The 23,270-nt window shown below is 37.2% G+C and overlaps 2 protein-coding genes across 3 annotated transcripts in view; both read left to right on the top strand.

Moving 5' to 3' along the window:
• The window catches only part of LOC122015179 (serine carboxypeptidase II-3-like), a 69,331-nt gene extending 57,894 nt beyond the window's left edge, over positions 1-11,437 (top strand). The window contains exon 7 of the mRNA XM_042571936.1: positions 11,306-11,437. Within this exon, the coding sequence (XP_042427870.1) occupies positions 11,306-11,375 (70 nt within the window). The 3' untranslated portion in view covers positions 11,376-11,437. The remainder of the gene's footprint in view (positions 1-11,305) is intronic.
• A 66-nt stretch (positions 11,438-11,503) lies between these two features.
• LOC122015181 (serine carboxypeptidase II-3-like) lies at positions 11,504-15,639 on the top strand. 2 transcript variants are annotated; one of them, XR_006120845.1, is made up of 8 exons: positions 11,504-11,905; positions 11,989-12,096; positions 12,239-12,501; positions 12,694-12,954; positions 14,067-14,185; positions 14,289-14,377; positions 15,061-15,166; positions 15,397-15,432. XR_006120845.1 is itself a non-coding variant. In XM_042571942.1 (8 exons), the coding sequence occupies exons 1-8, from the start codon at positions 11,533-11,535 to the stop codon at positions 15,541-15,543; spliced, it is 1,470 nt and encodes a 489-aa protein (XP_042427876.1). In that variant the 5' UTR covers positions 11,504-11,532; the 3' UTR covers positions 15,544-15,639. The 2 variants fall into 2 exon arrangements, 1 of the variants encoding a protein (XP_042427876.1); XM_042571942.1 differs by having other exon boundaries at positions 14,289-14,359; positions 15,039-15,166; positions 15,397-15,639.
• The last annotated feature ends 7,631 nt before the right edge of the window (positions 15,640-23,270 follow it).

A 23,270-nucleotide genomic window follows, 5' to 3' on the forward strand; every position in this document is an offset into this window, starting at 1 on the left:
TGAACAAAGTAAAATCCTAACCTATAAAATGTTAGTATTTCTACAAAATACAATTAGAATAATAGGCAAACAGTATATAAAGAATAATTTTAACATCCTTGGGACTGTCCGGTCCTGACTTTGAGTTTCACTGAAACTCTAGGTCGGATCGACGCCTACAGTTTCCTCAACAAGGAACGCATTATCACGTACTCCTCTCAAGAGAGTTTACCTTTTGCTAGACCAGTCCTCTAGACCGTTTGGACTTTTTCTCAGCGTCCAAGACATCAGGATTTCATGCTGGATATTCGATCCCCACCACTTTTAGTCTTCCACCTGATGTTGGCAACCCCTAGGATTTTCAACTAGCGTCCTTGACTCTAGGATTTTGCTAACGTCCTTGACCCACCAAGACTTTGCCCACTCCCCAGAACCAGGACTTCATTGCCTAATCAAAGTTAGGACTTTCCACCAACCTAGCCTCAACTAAGACTTTCCTTTGTCTAAGATCACTCAGGACTTTTCTGCACACTTAGTTACACTTGTTAGATTACAAGACAGCTTAACTTTGAACCCCTTTATCATTATCAAAACACATGTTCGATCGTCTGGTGCTCCCTACACCAACAACCTCCCCTTTTTTGATTATGACAACCTAATTCAAAAGTTCAGTTAAATCATATAGCAATTCAAGGAAAAAAAATATAGTAATTTAATATTATAGCAATTTAAGCACAAAGAAATTTCATAGTAATTTAATATTAAACACGATTTTTTTTTTAAGAATAAGTTCGAGTGTTAAAGTAACTTTTAAAGAAAGATTAAGAAAATAATCTTTTCAATTTTGCTCCCTCTTAATTTATCACTCCCCCTTAACTTTCTCTCTCCCTTAACTTTTAACCATTCTCTCCCATTTTGTCATTCATCAAAAACAATTTAGGGAGAAAAGAAAAAAATACTTAATTTCAAAATGAACCATTTTAGTTTTTTTAAATACTTAGTTTTTGTGACAAAATTTAAAGTTAGAAAGAAAACTTATTCTTTGAAAAATACTTTGAGACAAACTATGCTTTTGAGATATTAGAATTTTCCTTTGAAAATTTAGAAAAGGAGAGTTAAAAAAAAATTCAAGTAGGAAGTTTAACTAAAGTACTTTGTTTTGAAAAAAGCTTACTTGAAGAAACTAATTGGGTTTCAAACAAACTATCTTTTGAAAATACTTAGCATTTTTGTAAAAACCTTGAAAACGAACTTAACTTTTGAAAATACTTTATTTAAAGTAGACTTTAGCTTTTGAAAAGACTTAGTATCTTTGAAAAGATACTTAAAGGCTTTGAAAAAGAACTTTGCTTTTTAAAAACTTTGTTTTCTACTAAAAAAATGACTTAGTTTCAAAAAAACTTGACTTTTGAAAAAACTATTTTTTGTTAAAAAACTAAAAAAAAAAAAAAATCAGAAAGACTAACAACATGAGTATAACCCCCAACCAATAAAGAGTAACAAAAGTAATTAAAGTTAACAAAAAAATTATCTATATTCATGATTTTTCATCTCACCATTTTTAAGTTATCAAATATGTCAAACTTATGAGTTTTTGTGAGATAGAGTTAAGTTAATCTTAATTTTGAAATTGAGTTATTTATAAAAATTAAGTTGAGAAATTAATTTAAAATATTAATTAAGTTTCAAAAATATTATATTTGAAATTTTAATTAGGATTAAGATTTTAATTTAAGTTAGGTCAGTTGGATTGAGAGACAAGAAGACCTAGTGGGTCGAGAATCGGGTGTCAAACAGATAGACTTTTCGCTTGAGGGGAATTGTTGGGGTTGCAAGGTTGCAAATATAGTCCGATATTGAAAATACATGGGAAAGATCATGTCTTTATAGGAGAAAGATATCTTCATTGGTATGAGACCTTTTGAGTAAAGCCCAAAAATAAAATCATGAGGGCTTAGACCCAAAGTAAATAATATCGTACTATTGTAGAGATTTCTTAATTCTTTTGGTCCTAACAATCAACGAACAAGTGCTAATTCTCTTGTTGTCAGTAAACTTTGTTTTTATTGCAATACTTGTACTTGTCATTTGTGAACTCTATTTGTAAAGATTTTTGAAACTATAGTGATTACCTAACAAAAGCGATCAACGATCACGGACCTTAGAGTAGGAGTTACCACAGACTCCAAACCAAGTAAAACCAAAAGTGTCAACATTGCTTTTATTTTCTTTTATTTATTCTACTGTATTTTACTCCAACTATTTTCCGAAAAATGTGAAGCCACGAGTGCTATTAACCCCCTCTAGTGCAATAATCCTACAATTAGTATCAGAGCGGGGTAGCTCTAAATTGGTGAAACTGTCGTTCGAGCATCTTGAGATTTTCGAAGTCCAACAGAATCGGTGCTAGCACCCCTTTTGATCAAATTATTTTTGCAATCGAGTTTTTTGTTTCTCAAAGTCCGGTGCAAACACCACTCGAGTTTTATTATCTCTTTTTATACGTACTACTAATCTAAGAATAAGTCATGGAACAAGTTTCTTTCTTATTTTTTTGTGCAAGAGTTCACATGACCATCAAGAAGGCTACAGTACCGCACAGCTCCCCCTTTTCTCCGGAGAGAATTTCGACTACTGGAAGGGCCGAATGGAATACTACTTGAAGACCCAAATAGAAATGTGGATAAGTATCCAAACGGGATTTAGACTACCACTCGACAACACTGGAGCACCAGTAAAATGCAAGAATTAGGATCCACACCTGATGAAGAAGATTGAGGCCGACGCAAAAGCAACTCAGACACTCCAATGCGGCATAACCAAAGAAGAGTTGAACTGAGTCGGTCCTTTTATAATTGCAAAGGACCTATAGGAAAAGTTAATTGAATTGCACGAAGGGACCACTAATACTAAGGTAAGAAAACGGGACTTAATTTTAAATAAGTTATATAATGTTAAAATGTAGGATGGTAAATCTATGAGCTAATTACACCCTCGGATCTAAGACCTGCTTAACGAACTACACACGATCGTCCATAAGATAGAGAATCGTAATATAATAAGGTACAAGTTAAATGCTTTCCGAGGAATACCTTGTAGACATCGATGGTAGATGCTTACAAAGTATCTAAGGATCCTTCTTTAATTAGACTAGATGAGCTATTTCCAGAATTTGAATTGCATAAACAAACTAACGCACTCCCGGTCAAGAAATGTATTGCATTGGTTGCAGGTACAAGCAAAACAAACAAGAAGTCGAAGCCTAAATATCGAACCGAATTCGAATTTGAAGACGAATCGGATTCTGAAGACGAAGATGAGATCACCACTGAACTAGTCAAACTAGTTCAAAAAATACTTAAAAAGAAAAAGGTGACCGAATACAAAAGCAAGATCAAGCAGCCAGGTGTGAATCAAACTACGAATCCATAGTCAAAACTGACTTGCTAGGGTTGCAATAAGAAGGGACATATCAAGCCAGAATGTCCAAACCAGAAGCAAAGAAGAAGGTAGGTTTTGAAAGCAACGTTGTCCGAATCCTCGGAAGACTCCGACGAAGAACAAGAATAAGCGAGCTTCCATACTCTATCGATACAAGATTACATTGCTAAAACCGAGTCCGAGTCTGAAACTAGAGTTGAATCAGAAATCGAGCTTAAAAGAAGTCATGGATCCGTATCCGTTTCCGAAGGGCTAAACAATACTATAAGTTCTCTGGTTGCTGGTACTCAAGTAGATGATTTACAAAATTTAATTTCATATTTATTAAGGAAGTTGGCCAAATCCAATATCCAGGTCAGGTCACTCCAAAAGGAGGTAACAACCTTTAAGGAAGTGACTAACCCGAGTTCTTTGATTGAGCAAGTTCAAGATATATAGAACCTTAACTCAAGTACACCAACTTGAGGAAGAGAATTTCAATTTAAAAACTCAAATAAAAAAACTCAAGGACACGTTGGAATAGTTCGCCTTGAGTTCCAAGAACTTTGATATGATTCTTGGAAAACAAAGGGTCGTATACAATCGATCTGGAATCGAATATAAGACTAAACAAAGATTCAGATCATACTTATCTTTAGTATAATGATCAAATGGAAACTTAGTCCAAGCATAAATCCCCAAGTCCAACTTAACTAATCAAGTTGGATTTGATCAATATTAGATTCCCAAGGATCAAATCTACTATCTTGATAGACGTTATCGAGACTATGATGTAGGGGATCCAATAGAAAGATCATCTTCATTGTTAGATAGACTTGTTTGATATTTGCTTTACTGCTTTCCCCTTATTCATGCTTAGATTAAGGTAAGATAAGGACTTAGGCTTGATCGACACTTGACTAGTTAGTCCTAGGAATTAAAAAAAAAAAATTAAATATCCAATTTCTTTAAAAGACTTTGTCTAGAAGTAGTTGTTACTCCAATACCCAAGAAGGTCTAGTGCCTCGCCACAGCCGGGAAGCTAATTATTGAAATGGATGTTTAATTAACCAACTATTAAACTTTAGTCTAACTCAAATATAAATCAATTCTTAGATTTCAATTTAATGTAAAGATAAAATTAATAACCATCTCACAAAACCCATAAGATTTCTGTTTAAAAATTTAGAAAAGGGTGAGATAAATTTAGGGTAAAATTGAGAATTAGTATTCAAGCTTAAAAAAATTAAAATTAATTAACTTAATTAAATGTAACCAAAATCTTAATTAACTTTTGCAACTCAGATTAACATTTAAACTTAAAATTTTTTAAAAATTTTAAAATTTAAACTTAAATATTTTTCAACCCTCAATCTTAAATATTTTTATAAAATTTAAACATAAATATTTTTCAACATTCAAACTTAAATATTTTTTTGTTGAAATTCAAACTTAAATATTTTTTAAATTCAATCATAAATATTTTTCAACATTCAAGCTTAAATATCTTTTGAAATTCAAACTTAAATACTTTTTTCTTAAAATTAAATATTTTTTCAAAATCAGAGATAATTTTTTCAAACTTCAAAATTAATATTAACTTAACTCCATCTCACACAAACTCATAAACTTAATATTTTTCATAACTTAGAAAGGGTGAGATGAAAAATCAAGAATATAGATAATTTTTTTTAACTTTAATTACTTTTGTTACTCATTATTGGACCCTAGGGTTAAACTCATGTTGTTAGTCTTGCCGATTTTTTAAAAAATTTTGAGTTTTTTTAACTAGAAAAAAGAAAGAGGTTTTTCAATGTCAAGTTTTTTTTGGAACTAAGTTTTTTTTTATTAAGTAGAAAGTAAAGTTTTTAAAAAGCAAAGTTCTTTTTCAAAGCCTTTAAGTATCTTTTCAAAGATACTAAGTCTTCTCAAAAGCTAAAATCTACTTTAAGAAGATATCTTTCAAAACTGAAATATTTTGAAAAGTCAAGTTTTTTTTTTCAAGACTTTTACAAAAATGCTAAGTATTTTCAAAAGATAGTTTGTTTGAAACCCAATTACTCTAGTTAAACTTCCAACCTGAAAATTTATTTACTCTCCTTTTTAAAGTTTTTCAAAGTAAAATTCTACTATATCAAAAGCACAGAGTTTGTCTCAAAGTATTTTTCAAAGTATAAGTCTTCTTTCCAAGTTTAAACTTTGTCAAAAAAAAAATAAAGTATTTGAAAAAACTAAAATATTTCATTTTGAAATTATGTTTTTCTTTTCTTTTCTCTCTAAATTATTTTTTATGGATGACAAAAGGGGAGAGAATAGTTAAAAAATTAAGGGGGAGAGAAAGTTAAAGGAGAGTGATAAATTAAGGGAAAGCAAAATTAAAAAGATTATTTTCTTAATTTTCCTTTAAAAGTAACTTTAACACTCGAACTTACTCTTAAAAAGTTTTTTTTGTGTTTAACATTAAATCACTATGAAAGTTCTTTATGTTTAAATTGCTTTAGCATTAAATTACTATATGTTCTTTTCTTTAACTGCAATATGATTTTACTTAACTTTTGAACCAGATTACCATAATAAAAAAGGGGGAGATTGTTGGGAAGGAAGCACCAAATGATCGAACTTATGTTTTGATAATGAAAAAGGAGTTTAAAGTTAAGCGATCCTGTGATCTAACAAGTGTGACTGAGTTTGCCGGAATGTCCTACATGATCTTAGGCAAAATGAAAGTCTTAGTTGAGGCTAGGAAAAGGAAAAAATCCTAGTTGAGACTAGGCAAGTGAAAAGTCCTAAATGCGGTTAGGCAACGAAATCCTAGTCCGGGGACTGGGCAAAGTCTTAGCGAGTTTAGGACATTAGGAGAAATCCTAAAGTTGAGGACGCTAGGTGAAAACTTGGGGGTCGTAGGCACGAGGTGGAATACTGGACGGGTCGGGGATTGGACGTCCAACATGAAGTCCTATGTCTCGGACGCTATGTAAAAGTTCAGACGGTTTAGAAGACCAGTTTAGCAAAAGATAAACTCTCCTTAGAGGAGTATGTGAGGATACATTGCTCGAAGATTGAACAGTAGGTGTCAGCCCGACCTACAGTTTCAGTGAAACTCAAAGTTAGGACCAGACAGACCGAAGGCTGTCAAAGTTACTTTTTATATACTGTTTGCCTATTATTCTAACTCTATTTTACAGAAAGACTAACATTTTGTAGGTTAGGATTTTTCTTTATTTAGTCGACCGAATATCGGGATCAGTCGACCAAAGCCAGAGATTTTGCTTGGATCAATTGACTGAAAATCCGGATCAGTCGACCGAACGTCCAGATCAGTCGATCAAATCCACAAGCAGAGAGATCAGATTTAAGCTAGTGATGAGGTTTTGGCTGAGGGATCAGTCGATCGAATAGGAAAGTTCAGTCGACAGAACGATGCATAAACAGCGAGTTGATCAGACCAGATAAGCCAGCGAGCATAGCGTGATCAATCGACCGAATGGAGGGATCGGTCGACACAATGAAGATCTCATCTGAAGCGACAATATCTGGATGAAAAGTTAGGCCGATACAGAAGGATCAATCGACCGATTAGGTTGGATTAGTCGACCGATAAGAGTCAAGTCGCGAACAGTCATCCCAAGATCAGTGGATCAGATCATGTTCAACTTAACTATAAAAGGAGGCCTGGACCAGCACTCTAGAACAACGAATTCTCACGATCTCTCTATTACGTGTTGCTCAAAAGTCAAGTCAACGAAGCCGTAACGCTGCTCCGATGACCAAAAGCTCGAAACTCCAACTCTCTAAGTCGTCAGTGTAACTTTCATTTATAGCACTTAATCTTTAATCTCATTGTAATTGTACGTGTCTTTGTAATTATACAGAATGATAGTGAATTGTTCAAAATAAACACTCAATGAGTGCGAGTCTTGGAGTAGGAATCGTCATAAGCTCCATACCAAGTAAAACCAAAGTTATTTGGGTCAAGCCGCTCGTGAGCTATTCGGGTGTAAACGAGCCAAGCCGCTTGCAAGCTATTCGGGTCTCAGCTCGAAAAAAAGTTCATTTGAGTTCGTTCAATTAAGTTAACGAGTCGAGCTCGAGCCTAATTTTAAGATTGAAAACATTATCGAGCCTAGCTCGAGCTTAACATTATTTGGTTCGTGAGCTCGCGAACATGTTCATTTAGAGGCTCACGAATATGCTCGTTAAGAGGCTCGCGAACATGTTCATTAGGAGGCTCGTTTATCTTATTATAAATATATATATAATCAAAATAACACATAAATAATAAATATAATAATATATTATTAATTATTATAGCTAATTATCTTAAATGAGCTCGAACAAAGCTTGTTAAATTTTTAAACGAGTTTTTTTCGATTCGAGCTCGAGCTGAACTCGAGCTATTTAATTTTATTACGAGCCGAGCTCGAGCTTAAGAACAAAAGTTTGAATCAAACTCGAGCCGAGCTCAAGTATAGGGATAACGAACCGAGCCCGAGCTCGTGCCTCTTACTGTTCGGCTCAGCTAGCTCATTTACAACCCTACTTTTTGGTAGCTAACACCATTAATGAGGTGGTTAAATGAACATACTGTCATAATGTGTCAGCTAAGGAAAAGTGGAGAGTCACCTTTGAGGAAGGTTCCATTGAATGCTTTCATAAGAGCATAAGAATATTCCCTGACAAACGATTAATATTCCCTGACAAGTTGTTGTAATTTTCTAATAGTGTTGTCTCTTGAATACATCCTAACCGGGAACTTAGCTAGCCGACCGCATCTTACATAAGCAGAATATTGAATATGGTAGGGCGTTGGGCCCTTAAGGCCGCTCAGGTATATGTTGAATGATGTAGATCTGACTATATAAATAGGGAACCGAGCCCCATAGGCCCGGGAGGTTCTATGATAGACTAACCTTAAGAGGGGATGCTCGCTTCTGGAGAATGGGGAATTGAGTCCCGAGAGGTTGACCGATGCTTTCAACTGGTAGTCTTGGTATTCAGAGGTTTGCCCCTGAAGTGATATCTTAAGCTCTAGGAATTCGGTTGGGCTTTTTCTGAGAATTGCCTTGTATATTTACCTTACAGAGATAAGGTGTTGGGGTTGCAAAGTTTCAAACATAATCCCACATTGAAAATACTTGGTAAAGATCATGGGTTTATAAGAGAAAGATATCTCTATTGGCATGAGACCTTTTGGGTATAGCTCAAGAGCAAAATCATGAGGGCTTAGGCCCAAAGTGGACAATATCATACCATTGTGGAGATATCTAAATTCTTTTCGATCCTACAATTGGTATCAGAGCCCGGACTGCAGAAGGTTTAACCGCCGACTGTGCACAAGAGCTATGATCTGATTGAGCCATGTGGGTACAATATTGACCTTTGCAAGCTTGCAAACATATTTTCATATTGAAAACAGGCTCAAAGTGGACAATATCATAACATTGTAGAGATATCTAAAATTCTTTTCGATCCTACATAAGGAGGCTGAGCCCTATAACCCTAGTCAACTGTTTACCCAATCGACTGTATGTAAGAGGACAGGGGAATGAATGAACAATGAGGGCCCATTGAATGCTTTCATAAGAGCATAAGAATATTCCCTGACAAACGATTAATATTCCCTGACAAGTTGTTGTAATTTTCTAATAGTGTTGTCTCTTGAATACATCCTAACCGGGCACTTAGCTAGCCGACCGCATCTTGCATAAGCAGAATATTGAATATGGTAGGGCGTTGGGCCCTTAAGGCCGCTCAGGTATATGTTGAATGATGTAGATCTGACTATATAAATAGGGAACCGAGCCCCATAGGCCCGGGAGGTTCTATGATAGACTAACCTTAAGAGGGGATGCTCGCTTCTGGAGAATGGGGAATTGAGTCCCGAGAGGTCGACCGATGTTTTCAACTGGTAGTCTTGGTATTCAGAGGTTTGCCCCTGAAGTGATATCTTAAGCTCTAGGAATTCGGTTGGGATTTTTCTGAGAATTGCCTTGTATATTTACCTTACAGAGATAAGGTGTTGGGGTTGCAAAGTTTCAAACATAATCCCACATTGAAAATACATGGTAAAGATCATGAGTTTATAAGAGAAAGATATCTCTATTGGCATGAGGCCTTTTGAGTAGAGCTCAAGAGCAAAATCATGAGGGCTTAGGCCCAAAGTGGACAATATCATACCATTGTGGAGATATCTAAATTCTTTCCGATCCTACAATTGGTATCAGAGCTCGGACTGCCAGAAGGTTTAGCCGCCGACTGTGCATAAGAGCTATGATCTGATTGAGCCATGTGGGTACAATATTGACCTTTGCAAGCTTGCAAACATATTTTCATATTGAAAACAGGCTCAAAGTGGACAATATCATAACATTGTAGAGATATCTAAAATTCTTTTCGATCCTACATAAGGAGGTTGAGCCCTATAACCCTAGTCAACTCTTTACCCAATCGACTGTATGTAAGAGGACAGGGGAATGAATGAACAATGAGGGCCCATTTGGTAGACTGGCCGGATATGGAGTTATACTTTGAAAATGGAAGACTGTGCACCTGGGGCCTGGCCGAATATATTCTCGACTAGTCTCATGGAAGGCCGGTCCTTTCTTCATCCCAAGCAGATTGAGCCCGAGCGGATGATGGACGGTCGAATATACAATAGAGGAGTAAAACGTTGGGTCTCCTGGGCCCGACTAACTCTAGGGCCAGTCATCCTTAGATTGGGAGACCTAGTGCTAGGCAAGGAGCCAAGCCCTACTAAGGGTGACCATTTGACCGTTACCTCTTCTTGACTTTGATTGTCACCTTCTATTAATTTGGACTGATATCTCACCTTGACTTTAACTATCACGTTATATCTGAATCCATTCGTAACATCCCGTATTATTGATCGATCCAGGATTTAAAATAGGATGTCTAGCTTTTGTCGTATGCTTATATTCCTTTAGTCCGAGAAGTCTAAATTAACTTTATATTAATGCCTCTTTCACGATGGATAATCCAAATCCACTTTGCATTTTAATAGCGGAGACACAGTCAATCTCGAACCTTCAAGTTAGCTACCTACCTAGCCATTTTAATGGCGGAGACACAGTCAATCTCGGACCTTCAAGTTAGCTACCTACCTAGTCATTTTAATAGCGGAGCGAACAATGATACGATCAATCTCGAACAATTACACGATCAAACCAAACCCAAACCTACACAAGTCATTCCGGGCCATATAGAAGAATATAGTGTGAGACAATCATGACCTAATAATGTGGTTGTATGCTTGCTACACTATTCCCTACCTTCCTTCGGTTGGAAAATGGAAACCACACATTACTTGTCATATACTTGACCAAAAGCTATGCTTTATAGTTCATATTCACACATACGCATTTACTAATTAATCTTCTTCTAATTTGTTCTAACTTCAAACCATTGTTTATGGACCAACATTACATGTGGTTGGTCACTGATTCCATGTCCCTTTCAAGGCTCTATTTGCCTTGATTAGGAGCTGTGGTATATATAACTTGATCGATGGAGAATTTTGAATATGATGTCTAAGCTTTTGTCATATCTTTGCATTTTTAGATTTTTTTTTAGTTCGATAAGTGAAGATAAAGTTTACCTTATAAACTATCTATCTCGTTGAAGCCTTTTAATTTTTTTTTATCATTGTCAATAATAATCTCTCTTTCATTATGGAAATACAGTCCAAAGCCGTTTTGAATTTAAATAGTGGAACGAACAATGACATGATCCATCTTGAAATTTCTGATTGGCCCTCGGCAATGGTACAGTAATACATCTATCTTAATTTGCTAGACTCGAGTCTTACAACAGATAAATTTTTGATCAATGGATAATTCGTTTATATCCTGTAGAAAATTTTCATAGAGAATTAATTGTTCGTATGTAGGTTGAACACCCGCTGCCAACTTAAAAAAACAAATAAAATCCAAAAACAGTTGGCTTGCCTCGTTCCATAATACAACGACAAGGGTCAAACATATCATTCCCAGACGAAGCAAACAGATCATTCTCCGCCGGCTCCAACAACAATCAATCAGTTACTCCATAATTATCCGATTGTTCATCCTATAAATAAGATGCCATTCAATTCCATTCCTCATTCCCAATCAAACAATGAAGCCAAGTTTCAGCTGTCTCTGCTTCTTCTTCCTCCTCTGTTTATTACAATGCGGAGCTTCTGGTACAAGGCAGCAGGGAGATGCTTTGAACAAGTTCTACTTTAACAACAGAGCAGGGAGGTTTTCTTCTTCATGGCCTAGCAGTCTCCTTTTGGTATCCAACCTGGAGTCGAAGGTCTACGACAATAGCAGGCTGAAGGAGGGCGACAAGGTCGTTCGGCTGCCTGGGCAACCGGCCGACGTGCATTTCGATCAGTACGCAGGGTATGTCACCGTCGAAAAACCCAACGGTCGGGCTCTGTTTTACTACTTCGCCGAGGCTGCCGAGAACAGCGGGTCGAAGCCTCTTGTGCTCTGGCTCAATGGAGGTATAAAATTAGTAGAAAATGAATCGATCGATCTGAGTTGCTTTTCGATAGAGTGGTGATTGCAGTGGCATGAGTGGGTGCAGGGCCGGGTTGTTCGTCGCTGGGGTACGGCGCCATGGAGGAGCTCAGGCCGTTTCGAGTGATGAGCGATGGCAAGACTCTGTACAGGAATCCCTACGCTTGGAACGAAGGTTAGGATCGTCTGTCATCATCATCGTATATTTATACATATATAAATGTTATTTCCTAAAGTTTAGGTAGTAGAGTAAAAAAAGCTTTCTGCTTTGTCATTACTAATTACCCCGAACGACTGACGTGCATCGTCCAATGCAGTGGCGAACGTCTTGTTCCTCGAGAGCCCCGCCGGCGTCGGCTTCTCCTACTCCAACACCACGTCGGACTACGCCAAGAGCGGCGACCGTAGGACCGCGATCGATGCGCTGATTTTCCTCGTCAACTGGTTCGAGCGGTTCCCGGAGTATAAGGGGAGGGACTTCTTCATCACCGGCGAGAGCTACGCCGGGCACTACGTCCCCCAGCTCGCCCATGCCATACTCCATCATAAAGATCGCCTCATCAACCGCAAAGGCGTCGCGGTAAGACATGGATCTCGAAATCAATCAGTCGGATCGATCCCCACTCATTTTGATTGTTTATTAAATCGGGAAGGATCGATCCCCTCCGATGCTTCATCGAAAGTTCCCATTTCGATTGCAAATTAATTTGGGAAAGATCGATCTCCTCTAGCTCTCGACCGAAAGATCTCATTTTGCTTTCGAATGCCCTAGATCGGGAACGCAGTGATCAACGAGGAGACGGATAGGAAGGGGCTGTTCGACTACTTCTGGACGCACGCGTTGATTGCCGACGAGACCATCGTCTCGATTCACAAGTTCTGCAATTTCTCGCTGGATACACAGCAGCAGCCTCCGGAGTGCGACCGAGCGGTCGACGAGGCGAGCCGTGTCTTCGACGAAGTGAACATCTACAACATATACGCGCCGCTGTGCTTCTCGGCGAGCGTGACGCCGACTCCAAAGTTGCCTTCGGTTTGTCTCTTGCAAGCATCTTTATATTTATCCTCATTTTCATGGTATTTTCAGAGTCAATTAAGATGGATCGATTCAACCTGTTAACTCAAGAATCGGAGTTCATTGCATTCTTGTTTGATCACTACAAGGAGTAAGTTAAATTAGGAAAAATTATATTGGATTTAGAGGGTAATCTGACTCAAACTGTTAACTTATAGTCTTCTACCATGTAGACTTGTATCCCTTCTTGATCCCATTTAGAAATGGAATAACAACTAACTTGATGCAACCCCTCATATGAAAAAAATTGCATGAAGGGCAGACTCTGGATCGAGCATGATCGAGATTAAAAAGAGATTTGCACTGGAAACTTGTTCCCTTTCAAGCCCCCTCCACCAAATTCATTTGAATGTTAATCACTAACATTACATAGTTTTCATTCAAATCATTTTATGGTTCTCAGTCACTGGATAAGGTTAAATTGCACTAAGGGAGACCTATATGCTGCATGATCGATCGTACAAGACTTCATCTCAGCCATTCTAGACGCGAGCGAGCGAAATTATAAGTCCCCCTAGATCATGTGGTGCAGAGGCTCCCCTTTCATGCAAAAACGACCTGCAAGAGCCAAGGCTTGCACACTAGCTTTGCTTTCCTTCAGAGGCTCCCTTTTTTTACAGAATTATTTTTATTCAAATCATTTTATGATTTCTCAGTTACTGAAAGTAATTAAATTGCACAAATGGAGAAGGGAGACTTATGCTTTACATGATTAGTTGAGCAGGATTTGATCACGGCCACTCAACATTCGAGTGAGCGAGATGATTAATTCCCCTTGATCATGCGTTTCAAAAGCTCCTCCTCCACTTGCGAGAGCTGGAACTTGGATATTATTTTTGTTCACCTTAGGAGGCTTCTTCTTGTCACCAAACTCATTCAAAATTTTTTCCCAATCATATCAATTGTGAATGAATAATAGGGATATGGTCTGTAGCCAAGTTAATTGTAAAAAATCATAGAACTAACATATTCGATCTTGTTCTATTTTTCAAAATATGGAGATCCCTTCTTGCCTACCAATTGTTATGTCTATATCCTGAAATGATTTTTTTTTTCAAATTATGATACAGATTGAGAATTTTGATCCTTGTACTTCTAATTACGTGGAGGCATACCTTAATAATCCTGCGGTACAGAAAGCTCTACATGCCAATGTGACAAAGCTCAACTACACTTGGTCTGGTTGTAGGTATATACATATCTCATATAAGCTGCCCTTTGATAATTTTTTTTTCTTTTAAACAAAATAATGAAAATTCAGCTCATTTATTTATATTTTTGTCTCGATGCAGCCAAGTGATACCAAGTTGGTCGGATCAACCTTCCACAATGTTGCCAATTATTCACGAATTGTTATCCAATGGGATTTTTTGAAGTATAGGTAAAACAAATTATTGCCTCATCGTTACATTATATAACTAATCTAGGAGATGAATTAAAGAGATAAAATTTAAGTGAAAATCCTCTTCACCGCCACCTATGTCTTCATCATATGAACGCTTTTTTTTTCCCTCGGGGCGATGTAGTGGTTGAGACATGGGGTGTTGCTGCATTATGTCATGGGGTCAAAACTCAGCGCGTCTGAGCATGCCTTGACTACTATACTAATGGCTAGTAGTCATCTATAATCTACCTCCTTCGTGTTAGCCTAGGGTTGAGTTGGCGGGGGCGTTGGGGGCGAGTGAATCGCCTTTTGCCATATCATATGAAAACATTTTTTTGCAGTTAAAGCAAATAGAGATTTTCATCAGATTATATGGAGTATCAACTTTACGTTTTAATACTATTCGTATTGGTAGGTGCGTAAATTTTGTAGTCCTTATATACATTGTGTAAGTACAATAACAGATATTGATATATCAATTTTTCATTTCGAGCCCCATTGATTTAGTAGTTGTAGGTGTGCAAGTATAATAACTTTAAGATCTCTGCTTAACTTATGTCATACAATAAAGATAGTGTTTATTAGATCACAAGTGAAGGGGTTTTCGATCAAATTTTTTCCCTAAGTAAGCTTTGGCTTGGTTCATCGTCATATATATATCCATGCTTGCAATTGTGCAGTGGTGACTTTGATGGAAGAGTTCCTGTTACTTCCACAAGATACTCCCTCAATAAGCTAAAGCTTAAAGTGAAAGCTTCATGGAGAGCTTGGATGCTTAACAGTGAGGTAGACAACTATCTTGTTTTAAATCCTTGCATAATAATACATACATATATTTTGTATTTAATTATCCTCAAATCCACCACTGATAGATAAAGAATTGAAACTGTTTACATTGATGATGAAGTTATTCTCCTCTGATACTTGTGTGTGCCAAAACTCTCTTCATTGCTCAAACGATGACGACGACTTCTAGACCGACATTAATTTTAATGTTTTTTATTATGAATATGTAGGTCGGGGGATACACTGTAGTGTATGATCATAATTTGACATTTGCCACTGTTCGAGGAGCCGGGCATGAGGTTCCAAGTTATCAGCCAGCTCGAGCTCTGGAGATGATCAAGAGTTTTTTTCAAGGGCTGCATCTCCCTGTTGTTTAAGGGTTTCAACAGAGAATCAATCTATTTGTTGTTGTTGTTGTTCATTGTGATCTTAATAGTTGAATGAAATCTAACCTATGCTTTTTTTAAATATTATCTCTGTCTCAAGTTATCATGATTTGACTTCAATTAATAATTTAGAAATTTCTTATTAAGTGGTTTAATTTTATATAAATTTATCATTAACAGAATTAAGATGGCGTGATAGGTTAATAATAAATGATTAGGCCAGCATTCTCCTTGTTTACATCCAGCATTCTTCATGTGTGGAACTCCACGGGTCATCTGAGATGGTTAGTGGTGACATGTTTGTCACAAGAGGTCGGGGAGTCGAACTGCAGGACTGTCGGGGCCTAAATCCTTAGACCCCGTATAACTTACCCCACCACCACTTGCCTTCTCGGCTACCGTGATTTACCTCCCTCGTGATGACCTGGGTCGGGTGCGGCGGGAGCGCAAAGGACGAGTGATTTCGTCTTTTACCGCATTCTTCAGGTGTGGAACCTGATTATCTTGGAATTTGGAAGAGAAACACTAAACATAATACGTGGGCAGTCTTACCCTTTTTTTTCTTGGTTGCGTTGTGGTAAATCGATAAATGCCAGAATATGATTAGCTAGAAAATGAATATAAAATATTCCATTTAATATATGCCATCTTAATTAATACATGCTAACTAAAAAATAATATAAAATATTTCATTTTATCTGATTCTAATCATTTAGCATTAAATATTTGATTTTATTTTTCTTGGACAACATAATAAAAGTTAGTTTTCTTTTGCATTCTCCTTATTTACTTTTCTATTACACAACATTCAATTTGACTTCACTCACAGAAATCGAGAAATGATTTATTCCCACTAAGAAGAACATGTAAGCAATCCTTTTACAAAATGTTAACCGAAATTTTTAACGCAACATAATTATAAATAAGCCACCATTGTTTACTGAATTTCCTTATCCTTAGGCAAAGAGTTCATAAGAATTAATTCATATCTTATAAACTAGGTTTTATTTGGAATTGAGGGATGAAGAAACACTACTTCTGAGTTTGTTTAACTTATTTTAAATTTTATGCTCAATTTAAATGTAAAGAAATTTCATTCTAATCTCTGTCCAGTGCCTTGGCAATTTCCTTAACTTGATCCATGGTTACAACTGGGAGACAGAGAGATTCAGGATATTGAGGAAACTCATGAGGGTGACACACCTAACCTCGACTGCAAGGCCTTGCTAGCGTCGTCACCCAATGTAAACGCCTCACAATTCTCTCCTTCCCGGAGCATGCAGATCTGCATTTTTTAGTCGGCTATCACTTAGGTGTGCGTGCTCCTGCTTGTTGTATACTGACCTCTTGCACCATTGAAATGCCATGTGGTATTCCTCCATGCTTCTCCTAATTTGCTCGTCAAAAGTGCCCTAGCATGTATCCTGCGCCGCCATGTCCAACAACTCCACCCGCACGTTGGCCACCTTGTCGTAGGCCAGCATCGACCACATCTTGTTCTTTCTCGCATCCAACCCACCGACCATGAACACCTTCCCTGACCCGTAGTGGGGCTAGCATTAGCGCATCTGCTAGGCACTAGGTGCCAGAGAGTAGGTAGTAGATGTGGACCTCGCCGGTGGGGTGAAGGGCAGACTTGTCCCATCTGCTAACCACCACCAGATCCCACCCAAGGACCGTGTTGAGGGGTGACTCATATTTGGATAAAGGTTAATATGAGGGATGTTATGAAAGAAAAATCTATTAAGATATAATAGAATTTTGTTATGATTTTTCATAACAAAATTCTATCACGATTTTATCGGGTCTGGGGTTTAGCATTATTTATAAGGATTATTGTAAGCGTATTATACAACAACAAACACAAAAATCATTAGATGTGATTCTCTTTTGTAGAGAGAATTCTAATAAAGCTTCGGCCATTTTTATGGAGTAGGCACGTCGCTGAACCACGATAACTTTTCTTCTTTCTCTTCTTCTTCTCCTTCCTCGTGTTTGCTTTTCTTTTGTGCGTCTTTGTCTTGTTGTTCCGCGCGATCTCTTTTCTCTCTTCCTCTTCTTCTGCGGTTTAGAGGTTGAGAGGTGTTGCCCCCTTCTTTGCGCAACAATTGGTATCAGAGCTACAGGTTTTTGGCGGATTTCTTCAACATGCCAGGGACAACTTCTGCAAATTTTGATATAGTGAAGTTTGATGGAACCGGAAACTTTGGATTATGGCAAAGAAGGGTCAAGGACTTGTTGGTGCAACAAGGTTTGGTGAAGACGCTAGGAGAAAGAAAACCAGAAAGCATGGAGAGATCAGATTGGGAAGAACTTCAGGCAAAGGCAGTAGCAACAATCAGGTTTTGTCTTACGAATGACGTGATGTACCATGTCATGGACGACGAGTCACCGGTGGCAGTTCGGCAAAAATTGGAAAGTCGGTACGTGTCAAAGTCATTGACAGAAAAGCTGTATTTAAAGCAGAAATTATTCGGGCTGAAGATGACAGAAGGAACTGATCTGAGCCAACACATCAACGTATTCAACCAGATTGTAAGTGATCTGAAGCAGGTTGATGTGAAGATCGAAGACGAAGACAAGGCGCTGATGTTGATAGGGACTACAGTTGTAAGTGGAGTCGCCTCGATGGGGTCTAAATTAGATAGTACGGTCTTGTGGCATATGTGGCTAGGGCATATGGGTGAACGTGGGATGCTAGAACTTCACAAGAGAGGTTTGTTGAAGGGTGTCAAGACGTGCAAGCTTGAATTCTGTAAATTTTGTGTTCTTGGGAAGCATAGCAAAGTGCAATTTAAGATGGCAACAAACAAGATGGAGGGGATTCTGGACTACGTACATACGGATCACTGGGGACCAGCCAGTGTAGCATCACGTGGAGGACACTTGTATTTTGTGAGTTTTACTGATGATTTCTCATGAAAGGTCTGGGTATACTTTATGCGACACAAGTCAAAAACTTTTGCAAAGTTTAAACTATAGAAAACTGAAGTGGAGAACCAAACCGGAAAGAAGATCAAATGTCTTAAGTCAGCTAATGGAACTGAGTACACAGATTCAAAATTTCATGAATTTTGTGAGCAACATGGGATAATGAGGAATTTCTCAGTTCGCAGGACATCTCAGTAAAATGGGGTAGCGGAAAGATTGAACATGACAATCATTGAGAATGCAAGATGTCTCAGGCTGAATGTAGGGCTTGCAAAGAATTTCTGGGCAGAAGCGGTTAACATGGCATGTTATCTCATTAATGGATCACCAAGGGCAGCACTAGAAGGCAAAGTATCAGAGGAAGTATGGATAGGGAATCAAGTAGATTACTCTCATCTTCGAGTTTCTGGATGTCCAGCCTATATGCACATATCTAGTGAGGAAAGATCAAAGCTGGATGCGAAGTCAAAGCAGTGCATTTTTTGGGGTGATCCTGTCTGAGAAGCTTGACAAGACGGAAAGCTGGGAGAAAACCTCACCATTGACGAAGACTAATACCTGTGGACTACCGATCTGAGAAACCCAAAGCGGATCTGAGGGAATGAACTCACCGAACGCCCTCCTCGTACCAAGATCCAAAGACGAAGGGAAGGCTCCAGTGAAAAATGCCAAGATCTGGAACTCCGATGACTTCCTGCGCACAAGAGAACCGCCAACACTATCGTCAGTGACCTAAGACCGGGGTGGGAATCCCTGGCTAGGCCCTCCGACGCTCAAGTTAGTGATCTCTCTTTGTGTGGAAGAAGGAAAACGAAGATGAACAGTAATTAGGGTTTACAATGTGGGTTGTGAGTGTGAGCATGAGCGTGAGCATATCTGGCCAACGGAGAGGATTCCCCTTTTATACCACTTCATATATCCTCCGTAGTTATGAAGTGGACCTCGGTTTGTTAGAGTTGGTTATGAGATGACGTAAGCCACGTATTTACAGAAAATAGTTTTAAGGAATCTTCTTTGTACCCCAGTTGCACCCTCTTTGCCGTCTAGTACCTGTAGAAGAGTCTAGAAATATTCTTCCCGCCAAATTAGTCAACCTGTTATACAATTACATGAAGCAGATATTTTCATCAGCTATTCATAAATATCCTTAAAATGTTTGTTCTCATCCTGTCCTATAAATTATATTTTATCACCTCTGCCTGCTTATCCTATCTTCCCTATGTTGTGGACAACCCGATATTATACTATGTTTTGTATCAGTTGGGATTGAACCTAGGTTTCGTACAGGCGGGTTATTATTTTTGTTTAACACATGTCCTCATCATCCGATAATATGTTATAAATCCTGCACGGTCTTGTATCTATCTTTTCTTTAAGGTATTATTCCGGCCGATATTGGCCTATCTTTTCTTTAAGGTATTATCCCGACCGATATTAGCCTATTATTTCTTTAAGGTATTATCCCGGCCGATATTAGCTTATCTTTTCTTAAGGTATATCCCAGCCAATATTGGTCTATCTTTCTCGAGGTATATCCCGGACGATTTTAGCCTATATTTTATTAGGCATGTTATGTTGACCGATATGGACCTATATTTTATTAGGCCTGTTATCCCGGCCTATATAGGTCTATATTTTATTGAGTGTGTTGTCCCGGCCGATATTGACCTATATTTTATTAAGAGTATTATCTCGTCCGGTATTGCCCTGTATTTTCTTAATAATATTATCCCGACCGATATGGACCTATATTTTATTAGGCCTGTTATCCCGACCGATATTCATGCTTGCTTAATTCTGCTATCTCCTTTTCCCCTTTTTACTAGGGACCTACTAAACCTAACCCATATCATGGGGTATGAAAAAGGAGTTAAAGGCTTCAGGCTTTGGGATCCTAAGGCAAACAAGGTGGTGATCAGCAGAGATGTGGTGTTTGACGAGAAAGCTATGTTACAGCGTACTCAGGAAGAAGGAAACGAAACGCCACAAAGCAACATGAAGAAAGATATTGTGCAGGTGGAGCTAGATTCATGACTCTGATGATTCTAACTCAGAGCACTTGGAGCATCACACTTTGGCTTGGTTCATCATCATATATATCCATGCTTGCAATTGTGCAGTGGTGACTTTGATGGAAGAGTTCCTGTTACTGCCTCAAGATACTCCCTCAATAAGCTAAAGCTTAAAGTGAAAGCTTCATGGAGAGCTTGGATGCTTAACAGTGAGGTAGACAACTATCTTGTTTTAAATCTTTTCGTAATAATACATACATATATTTTGTATTTAATTATCCTTGAATCCACCATTGATAGATAAAGAATTGAAAGTGTTTACATTGATGATGAAGAAAGTTATCCTCCTCTACTTGCGTGTGCCAAAACTCTCTTCATTGCTCGAACGATGATGACGACTGCTAGACCGACATTAATTTCGATTGTTTTTATTGTGAATATGTTGGTTGGGGGATACACTGTAGTGTATGATCACAATTTGACATTTGTCACTCTTCGAGGAGCTGGACATGAGGATCCAAGTCATCAGCCAGCTCGAGCTCTGGAGATGATCAACAGTTTTTTCAAGGCCTGCATCTCCCGGCTGCTTAAGGGTTTTAACAGAGAACCAATATATTTGTTGTTGTTGTTAATTGTGATAACAATAGTTGAATGAAATCTAATCTATGCTTTTTTAAAATATTATCTTTGGCTCAAATTAATCATGATTTGACTTCAATTAATAATTTAGAAATTTCTTATAAATGGTTTAATTTTATGTTATTTTATCATTAACTGAATTAAGATGGTGTGATAGGTTAATAATAAGTGTTTACATCTAGCATTCTTTAGGTGTGGAAGCCAACTATCTTGGATTGCGTAAGATAAACAGAAAACATAATCTGTGGGTAGTCTCCTTTTTTTTCCTTGGTTTTTTTTCGTTGTTACGTTGTGGTAAATATTTGATTTCATCTTTCTTACACAACATAATAAAAGTTAGTTTTCTTTTGCATTCTCCTTATTTACTTTTCTATTACACAACATTCAATTTGACTTCACTCACAGAAATCTAGAAATGATTTATTCCTCTAAGAAGAACATGTAAGCAATCCTTGTACAAACTGTTAACCGAAATTTGTAACGCAGCATCATTATAAGCAAGCCACCATTGTTTACTGAATTTCCTTATCCTTAGGCAAAGAGTTCATAAGAATTAATTCATATATTATAAACTAGGTTTTATTTGGAATTGAGGGATGAAGAAACACTACTTCTTCTGAGTTTGTTTAACTTATCTTGAATTTTTATGCTCAATTTTATGTCAAGAAATTTCATCCTAATCTCTGTTCTGTGCCTTAGAAAATTCCTTAACTTGATCTATGGTTACAACTGGGAGACACGGAGACATTCAAGACGTTGAGGAAACTCAAAGGTCGACTGCTGGCTCAAGTCTAATTGAGGCCCTAAGCAGCAAAACATTAGCGCTTTGATATTGTTTTAAAAAAAAATTCTCACCTTTTTTTCATTCACACTTGAGATAGACAATAAACATATTTATATTCAAATAATAACAATAATAAAATATAAGTCCCTACTAATTTATCAAAATAAAAATATTTAAAATTAAAGGAATAAAACTTTGATTTATATATTGCAATTTCAATATAATAATATTTCAAAATTTGACTCTTACAGGTACAATATAATAAACATTTTTTTAGACATATTTTTATAAATAAGAGGAAAAATATAACAATAATTTAACCAATATGCAATCATTCTATAATAAAGAACCCCTCAATACATTTCAAAGTTAAATCTATTTTTAAAAAATAATAATAATTATTCCTTTTATCCTTCCCTTTCCTAAATCACTATCTTGTTTTTGTTTTTTTTTTTTGAGTAATCTTGTATTCTCTGTAAAAGGAAATCCTACCACTAAATCTTTACATTCTTTGACTTCTTTATCTAACAATAATTAATAAATGACTTCTTTCTCGCAAAAAGAGTACAATGTGTTGATTGAGTCATCAATTTGATAAAAAAAATTTCTCATTACAGAATATCAAATTTAATCATACACTAAAAATAACGAGTTGTTATGCTTAAGCTTTAAGGTAACGAAACAAAACAACAACTTTTCTCTAAAAAAATTCAAAAGAAGATATTTTTTACTAAAAAATAGTTACTGTGCATCACAATTTTACCCCCTTGTCACTTCTTCAAATTGGATTCAAGTTGGAAAATTGCTAAAAGGGAAGAAAGGAAAGTAACAAGAGAAATTCAATGGAAAGGTAGAGTTTTTATAGATAAGAGGGATAAAAAGAAAGGTAAGATTTTAATAAATCCATTGTAACATAACAAAATATATGGGAAATCCTTTAAGATCATGTTGTAAATCTTTTAAAATATTTTTCTATTCTCTCTCTCTCTCTATATATATATATATATATAGGCCTTAATAGCCTATGGCTAAAGCCAGCCTTGCAAAGGCCACACACCTAACGTCGGTCGCAAGGCCTCATTGGCATCGTCACCCAAAGTAAACGCCTCACAATTCACTCCTTCCCGGAGCATGTAGACCATCTTTTTGTCGGCTGTCACTTGGATCATCAGTAGGTGAGCGCACTCCTAGTTGTTGTATACCGACCTCCTACTGACATCCTGCACCATTGAACCGCCATGTGGTATTCCTCCCTACTTCCCCAAAGTTGCTCGTTGAAAGTCCCCTAGCATGTGTCCTGCATCGCTGATCCTGTCTGAAAACTACAAAGATAGAGCATTGGGCACGGTGGA

This window comes from Zingiber officinale, chromosome 8B (genome assembly GCF_018446385.1).
Source record: "Zingiber officinale cultivar Zhangliang chromosome 8B, Zo_v1.1, whole genome shotgun sequence".
In the NCBI taxonomy this organism is placed as follows: domain Eukaryota; kingdom Viridiplantae; phylum Streptophyta; class Magnoliopsida; order Zingiberales; family Zingiberaceae; genus Zingiber; species Zingiber officinale.

Bases quoted from the DNA above. Each gene is read 5' to 3' on its own strand.
- LOC122015181 (XM_042571942.1), top strand. From the start codon at position 11,533: ATGAAGCCAAGTTTCAGCTGTCTCTGCTTCTTCTTCCTCCTCTGTTTA. The intron at 12,097-12,238 runs GTTAGGATCGTC...CGTCCAATGCAG, and splicing joins TCCCTACGCTTGGAACGAAG to TGGCGAACGTCTTGTTCCTC. The intron at 15,167-15,396 runs GTAGACAACTAT...ATGAATATGTAG, and splicing joins CTTGGATGCTTAACAGTGAG to GTCGGGGGATACACTGTAGT.